We start from the raw sequence: 8971 nt of genomic DNA, 5'->3' as shown, positions 1-8971 counted from the left end.
TGAATAGAATGATAATAAACACAATAATATCGACAGTGACTAAAATTTATTGGGTGTGTATTATAGCCAGGCAAGGTACCGAGAAGGTATACATACATTATGTTATTACTTTTTACAAAACACTATAGTGTAGGAAAAAATGTTCTCATATTTTATGTAAGAGAGCCTCAGAGAGTTTAAATGACTTGTCCCAAGTCATACCTGATAACTGTGTGAGCTAGAATAGAAATTGAAGGTGAATGTATATATATACATTTCAAAACTAGAAATGATGAATGATGTTCGGATTGGAGGGTGGCAGTAGAGATAGAAAGAAAAGCAAGGGAAAAGGCAATACCTAAAAGGTAAAGTTGATATAAAATTTGAAAAGTAAGGAATTTAAAAAGTTCAAGGACAAATATTATTTGACCTGCATAGATCGTAGGGTGGATAGGAGTACCATCCACTAAGATAAAGCCCACAGGATGAAAATCAGATTTGCAGGCAAGATATTGAGAATTTGGTCTTTGGCATATAGAATTTGAGATGCTGTAAGACATTCTGTTTAAACTCAATACTGGACAGTTAGATAGAAAACTTTAAAGGTGAAAGGAGGTGTTTAAGACAAATAAATTTGAGATTCAGTGATAACTGAAGTTATGGGCATTAAAAAAAACGGGTCTAGAAGAGAGGATGAAGTAGAAAAAATAACAGCAGAAAAGTAGAAGCTAAAAGTGAAATCAGTGAGTTAGGAGAAAAACAAAGAAAATGTGATCTCTACCAAAATCCCAGTGGCATTTTTACAATCCTAAAATTCATATGGAACCACAAAAGACCCCGAATGATCAAAGAAATCTTCAGAAAAAAGAACAAAGCTGGAAGCATCACACCTCTTAATTTCAAAATATATTGCAAAACTTCATGGTATTGGCATAAAACAGACATGTAGACCAATAGAACTGAATAAAGCACTCAGAAATAAACCCACAAATACATAGTCAACTGATCTTTGACAAAAGTGCCTAAATAAACAATGGGGAAAAGATAGTCTTTTAACAAATGGTGTTGGGAAAACTGGATATCAACATCCAAAAGAATAAAATTGGACCCTTATCTTACACCACCCACAGAAATCAATTCAAAATAAATTTAAGACTTAAATGCAAGACGAAAACTCCTTAAATGCAAGACGAAAACTCTTTAAATGCAAGACTGAAACTCCTTAAATGCAACTCTAAAACTCCTAGAAAAAAATATAGTGGATAATCATGGTATTGGGATTGGCAATGCTTTCTTGGATGTGACACTGAAAGCACAAGTGACAAAACCAAAATTAGACACCTAGGATTACATGAAACTAAAAGCTTCTGCACACAAAAGAAGCAATCAACAAAGTGAAAAGTAACTTGCAGATTGGGAGAAAATATTTAAAAACCATACATATGATAAGTAGTTATTGTCCAAAATATATGAGACTCCTATAACTCATCAACAAAATAACCCAAGTAATCCAATTAGAAAATGGGCTAAGGACTTGAGTAGATATTTCTCCAAAGAAGATTACAAATGGCCAATAGGTATATGAAAATGTGGCTGACATCACTAATCATGGGGGAAAAGCAAACCAAAACCACAATGAGATATCACCTCATACCAGTTAGGATGGCCATTTTATATATATATGGTGTAATATTTTCTTCCTTGTTTTTCTCAAAGTATGATGAGCTGGATATCGCCCAAGTTTTATATATATACATATATTTGTGTATATATATATATATATATATATATATATATATATATATATATATATATATATATATATATAAAACTGTTGATGAGGATGTGAAGAAATTAGAATCCTTGTACATGATTGGTGGGAGTATAAAATGATACAGCTACTATGGAAAACAGTATGGAGGTTCCTCAAACAATTAAAAATAGAACTATCATATCATAGATCTATCCACTTCTGGATATATATCCAAAATAATTGAAATCAGGATCTAGAAGAGATATCTGTATTCCCATGTACATTGCATCATTATTTTACAACAGCTACTATATGGAAACAACTTAAATGTCTACTGATGGGTGATAGATAAATAAAATGGGATATATACCTACAATGGAACATCATCGAGCTTTCAAAAAAAAAGAAGGCAATTATGCCATATGTGACAACATGGATGAATCTGGGGGACTTATGTTAAATGAAATAAGCCAGTTACAGAAGGATAAATACTGCATTATTCCACTTAGATAAAGTATATAAAATAGGCAAACTCATAGAAACAGAGTAGAATGGTGTTTGCCAGGGGCTGGGAGAGGGGGGAGTGAGACTTGTTGGATGGATAGAAAGGGTCAGTTATATAAGATGCATAAATTCTAGAGGCCTGCTCTATAACACATTGTTTATAGTCAGTAATAGTATATCGTGTACTTAAAAATTTGTTAAGAGGGTAGATCTCATGTAAGTGTTCTTACCACCATTAAAAACAAAAACAAAAACAAAGAAAGTGTGGTCATCACAAGTGACAAGAAATGAGACAGTACAACTTTTTCAAATTTCAGAGGAAATCCAACTAAAAAATTTTAAATGTTCATTGTATTTATCAATGGCATGCTAGCCAGATAAGCTATAAAGAACTGGCTTCAATAATGGAGGGAAAAGCTGGATTAGAAAGGGCAAAAGATTGTGGAAAACTGGAAGAGGTTGATAACTTTTTCAAGAATTTTAGCTACTGCTATGAGTTTTGTTTTACACATACACATATATCTAATATATGATGTATATGAGATTTGAAAATGGTTTTGTAGTTTGAAATTTGATAAGAAACTGGATTTTACCATTAATAAAAACACATTTCCCTTCTTGTATAGATTCACCAAGATAGAGTTTGAAACTATGGTAGAAGCAGTTCTGTTTTTCAGGTAGGTTTTTGGAGTATCTTGGCTTTATTTCTGATTCTTATTTATCTTACTTTTTAAAGCAAGTATCTTTTGAACACTTACTAGTACTACTTACCGTAGAGTTTCCTGAGTCTTTTGTATATATTAATTCATTCAATACTGACAAACACATAAAAGGTGTTCCATTTTACTTGATTTTACTATTAAAGAAATTGAGGCTTAAAAAGAATATGGATATTGCCCAAGAACTCATAAGTAAATTACTTAGGATTTAAGTAATGGTCTTACACTTTCACAAAACCTGAGTTCTTATTCAAATGAACCAAGGTTTACCATCTTTTTATGTTGTTTCCAGTAGTATAATCTACCTTTGTCTTCATGGAGATTGTCTGGTTGGTATACTTGAAGTATGGTTCCTTCACAAATACAAATAAAAGGTGTTTTTTTTTTCCTAAATCCCCAGTATAATTTGCCAGCTCATCATGCTTTGAGAAAAACAAGGAAGAAAATATTACACCTTTAAGATATCTCTAGAGGTTCAAGTTTACACCCAAAGGAGGCTAGGAACTAATAAATTACCCAAATACCTATAGAATGAGCTCACTGGGAGCCAGGATCATTGCTAAGCAGGTGAGCCATAAGGAGTTTGTGTACGGAGTGGATCTCCAATCCTCCACCCTAACCCAGCTTCCCATTAGAAACCTCTCTCCTTGGTGAGCTGTGGTATTAAATGAAGTCAGTCTGCTTTTAGAGATAATAACTCTAACATCTTAACTGCATTTCTTACTTTCATATTCTCTGCTTTATAGTATTTTCTAAAAGATATCTATTTGTACTTAAAATACTGTTTCATCAATCTCCAATTCTCTCTCTCTAAATGACCTCATATTGAGTTAATCATAAAATCTCTTAGAATTACCCTCCCTCCTGCAGTGGTACCCACTGAAGAGAGTTGTTACTATATGGCAGTGAAGGAGAAATATAAGGACAGGTAAGATTTCCTGTCTAAAATTCTCTTAATGAGTGTAGGTCCTCAAGAATGGCTCTACACTTAAGTGTCAAAATCAGTATTTTTAAAAGTCCATCCTTGGCCTTTGGAAACACCAAACATAAGGTAAAAAAAAATTATCTTAAATAAAGAATGGATACTCACTATAATTTTTGAATCCTGAAATAAAATATAAATCTATTGATATTTAATTTGTATAATATTGCTTCTCAGAAAAGGTGTTTGGCTTCAAACTGGGCTCTCAGGTGATCAGACTCAAACCTTTCATTCCAACCTTTTCTTCATATCATGTCATATCATTCATTTGTATTTGTTCTGGGATACACAGAGTGAGCATCTGATGGCAGAAGAAGTCGCCCTGTAGGCTCACCTGTAGTACACTGTTGGTATACAGTGTTTCGGCATGCAAGCTCTGGTGAAGAAACCAAGCTTGGTGCAGCCCTAGAATGAAGGATGCTTAGCTTAGAAAAGCCACGTAGACCCTGAAAAAGCAGAGGGAAGGTCTTGGATAACACTAGACAGTGAGCAAATTAGGAAATGTCTTAATTAATAGAGCAGAGGATAGGAGAGAAGGAGGTTTCCCAAGAACCATTTTCTTTTTCCTTTTGATTGAACACCTTTTGTATGCAAAGCATTTCTGTGCAAAAGTACTATACTTTTACCACTGGAACTATTTCTTTGGTTATTTTACCTTACTTACTTTAGCTCACTTCTCTAAAACACAAATGCATTCACACACATACACACACTAATTGGAATTTTATTCTCGTAACCATATAGCTCTATAGATTTTATATACTGTAATAGTAAAATATTTCTGTCTGAGTTATAATTACAATTATTCTTAGTATAAAATAACCTATGTATTTCCAATTTTGATGAATAATCATTAAATATAAATCTAACTTTCATTTGAAATTTGTCTTCTTAATGCAATGGGAGTGTCTCGATGAAAAGAATTATCTAAATGTCCAAATCATTTAGACCCCTGAATATGTTTACACCTTGGAGTAAGAAATCATATAAGATTCCAGATAAGTGAGAAATATTTTCATTTATAAAGTGGGAGAAGGATGGATTTTGAAAAGAAGAGGAAAAATAATATCCAAAAGCACAAGTGCCTTTTCAGGCAAATCATTTTCAGATTTAAAAAAAGTAAATATAAGAAATGAAAATTAATTTTCTTAAAATATTCTTATTTTTATAACTCTTGGTGAGTCCTTTTACATGAACAAAAATAGGCACCTCAATTTGAATTCCACTGGCATGGTGAAATCATGTACTCCAACTGACCCACTATAGGTTACGCAAACAAAACCAAAAGAGAAGTAAATGATTTTGAAAGTGTGGTTGAGCTCTGATTGCCATTCTAACCATTGAATTTGTTCTTTAGACTACTGATTCTCAAACATGACTGTACATTGAAACCACCAGGGGAGCTTTTAAAATACTGATGCCTGGGTGCTACCCAGACATTCTGACTAAATTGGTAAGGGGGTGCCTGGGCATTAGGATGTTAAAAACCCCAGAGGGGATGCCAGTGTGCAGTAAAATTTGAAGCAAAACTTGCTTTGGGAAAGATGAAATGAGACAAGAAACAATGGTGTTTATTAAAGCAATCTCCAGGTAAAAATTGTCAATGATTTTCAGGATTTCTTCTAAAAATTGACAGAGGTGTGGAAATGACTGAATAAATGCTGGGACTTTGGGATGGTGAATGTTTCAATACAACTTGCAGAAAGTAATTGAAGGCTATCAAAAAATTACTTTTAAAAAAATTAGAGGAATTTATAAAATAATATAGAGAGTTGTGAGGTAGATGCAAAATCATAAATGTTTTATGAGTTCTTTAAAATATTTTTATAAGTAATTTTGTTTCCAGGTGATTTTTAATTTTATTGAATTTGGAATCAAATTCCACCTTGATATGCAACTCCACTGTAAACTTTGTTTTTCTACTATTAATTTGGTGCTTAAATATGCCACTTAATAGTAAATATCCACTATAATTAATGTTCTCACTCATGCATTTCTTCTCTCATGTGGCTCCCTCTGATTTGGTTTGATATGTATTTTGGAACTACTAGAAATCCTGAAGTTATATAAAATAAATAACTAAAGAAACTCTAATGCACAGATAGTAAATAGTTATTTACAAGGAAGCACAGAACTACATAATAACTTTTTAAAAGCTCTGGCTCCCGCATTTTACCTTGGCAAAGTGCATGCAAAGCTTAGCAATCTTTAATAAACTGCAGTTTCCATGTTTGTCTTCTCTATGCTTTAAACATTTAGCTTAATACTACAGAAAAATGGATGCATCTGCTAGCATTGTTGTTCTAGCCAAGCGATTAAAGCTGAAGGAGCAAGTGGCTACGTTTTGGGTAGCAGAGCTTGATGGTTAGGAATATGGGCTCTGTAGTTAAACAAACCCAATGACCTTCGTACTCTACCATCTACTCTCTGCCACCATAACCATAAGTCTGGCTATTTTCAATTGTTAATTATGGACGATGGGATAGAACTTCCCTCATAGTGTTAACAGAGATTATCATAAGTTAATTCATGTTTTTCACTAAGTAGAATATCTGATAAGCACAGCACACAATTGCAACAGATAAGTAATAGTTGTAGTAATAAATAAAATTTGAAATATGAAGGAGTTAGACATAAAGATCTCTCAAGCCCCCTTCTTTGTTAATATTTTGTGGTTCCACTTTGAGGAAAATGAAGGCAGGAGCAAAAATAAAATTCAAATAGGCTAGTATTGAGCTTAATGAGAGTAATCTTCTTTTTTGGTCCGGCAGAAATACAAATAATTACAATTATTTTGAAGTATGCATCAGGAACTTCACCTACCTATTTATGTTTCCATAAAATTTTGCTTACAACTGTATATTTCCTTAGGATATGTTGCTAAAAGTGAAACCTGTCAGAGTAAGTGCTCTGGATATTTTAAGCCCTTGAAATAGATTGACAGGTATTTATGGGGAAAGATGTTTATCTCCATGTAATTTAGAATAACTAGCTATCTGATAAACTACTTGATTAACTCTTTGGGCAACAAACTTCAAAATGTGGTGAATTTTGAATTGAACAAAAATCATCTTTTTAATTCCTATGCAAACAAAATTGTATGTTTTCATATAGTTCTGATTAATTTTTTTAGCTTACATAGCTTAAAGTGCTTAAGGTATAGTGGGGAGGATTATAGGAAAATGGATAAGTCATAATAGATTATTTTGATATATTTTAAAGCTGTGGAAACAGGCACAGAATTGAAACATAGGGAAATATTAATACAGACTCATTTATGAATTACATACTTTTGTGCTGCCATATTTATATATGCATAAAAAGGATAGTAGTGCAAAAATACTGAAATATTAGTGTTAGTAGTCTCAAGAGATTTTTTCAGATCATATTTAACTTTTAACCAACATCTTCCCTTCTATTCTAAAATTACAAAGCAAAATATTTGTTAAGAAGACTATTTTGAGAGTAAGAGACTCCTCTCCCTGGGGCAAGACAGGCATGTCATTAGAGAGCTAAGATGACATGATTCAAGGTGAGAAGACACCCACAACCACCTTTCCTCAGCCTTGGCAGGAGCCTTGAAAAATTGTCATTTTATTCTTCAACTTGCAACAAAATCCACCAGAATAAATGGCTGAAGTTAATATCACTTATGTCACTGAATTTATTCTCAAGGGAATTACAGACCGGCCAGAGCTTCAAGCCCCATGTTTTGTGGTGTTTTTAGTCATCTACCTGGTCACAGTGCTAGGTAACTTTGGATTGATAACTTTAATCAGAATTGATGTTCAGCTCCACACACCTATGTATTATTTCCTGAGTCACTTGGCCTTTGTTGACCTTTGTTACTCCTCAGCTATCACGCCAAAGATGATGATGAATTTTGTTGTGGAATACAATACTATTCCTTTCCACGCTTGCGCAGTACAACTGGGCTGTTTTCTCACCTTCATGATCACCGAGTGTTTCCTTTTAGCTTCCATGGCCTATGATCGCTATGTAGCCATCTGTAGACCTCTGCACTATTCCACACTGATGTCAAAAAGAGTCTGCACTCAATTGGTGGCAGTTCCATATGTATACAGCTTTCTGGTTGCCTTATTCCACACCATTATCACCTTCCGTCTAACTTACTGTGGCCCCAATGTCATTAATCATTTCTACTGTGATGACCTTCCCCTCTTGGCTCTGTCCTGCTCAGATACACACATGAAGGAAATTCTGATCTTTGCCTTTGCTGGTTTTGATATGATCTGTTCCTCTTCTATTGTCCTTACCTCTTACTTCTTTATCATTGCCGCCATCCTAAGGATCCGCTCTACCCAGGGACGACGCAAGGCCATTTCCACCTGCGGCTCGCACATGGTGGCTGTTACTGTTTTCTATGGCACACTCATCTTTATGTACCTGCAGCCCAAATCAAACCACTCTCTGGACACAGACAAAATGGCATCTGTATTTTACACAGTGGTGATCCCCATGTTGAACCCCCTCATCTACAGTCTAAGGAACAAAGAGGTGAAAGATGCCTCCAAAAAAGCCTTGGATAAAGGTTGTGAAACCTTAAAGACATTAAAATTAAGAAAGTAATAATAATAAATGCGTTAGTAAATACAAACAGGGAAAGAAATCAAGCTTTCTCCTGCTGATAACTCTTGCTATTCTTTCCCAATCAACTGAAAAGGTGACTGTTACTTTGACAGACCTTGACATTTTCTACAAGGATCTGGGCCAATCCTGGAAAATCAGTATGATTCTAAGAGTCCTGGTCAAGCCATTACAGCCTTTAGAGACCACTGACATTATGTTTAAATACAAACACAAAGACACTCACAAATACACACATGTGTATCCCAAGCAAAGGCAGCATCACAATTTTGTTAGAACTTGGAACTCTGGAACCAAGACTGCCTGCGTCTGCGTACTATTGCTCTCCTTTATTAGCTGTGCAACCTTGGACAATTGACCTGAACTCTGTGCGACTCTCTTTCCAATTCTGGAAAATAGTAGGGCCCAACTGATTGGTTCATTTTG

The 8971-nt window shown here is 34.2% G+C and overlaps 1 protein-coding gene across 1 annotated transcript; it reads left to right on the top strand.

The window, feature by feature from the left end:
• Positions 1-7567: 7567 nt before the first annotated feature.
• Positions 7568-8527, top strand: OR8U3 (olfactory receptor family 8 subfamily U member 3). The gene has a single exon (XM_019713417.3). The coding sequence runs from the start codon at positions 7568-7570 to the stop codon at positions 8525-8527; it is 960 nt and encodes a 319-aa protein (XP_019568976.3).
• The last annotated feature ends 444 nt before the right edge of the window (positions 8528-8971 follow it).

The sequence above is a fragment of the Rhinolophus sinicus genome, chromosome 14 (assembly GCF_057876585.1).
Source record: "Rhinolophus sinicus isolate RSI-liver-muscle chromosome 14, RSI-T2T, whole genome shotgun sequence".
Classification (NCBI taxonomy): Eukaryota; Metazoa; Chordata; class Mammalia; order Chiroptera; family Rhinolophidae; genus Rhinolophus; species Rhinolophus sinicus.
Note: the sequence above shows the minus strand (reverse complement) of the source record. Positions and strands in the feature narration are given on the sequence as shown.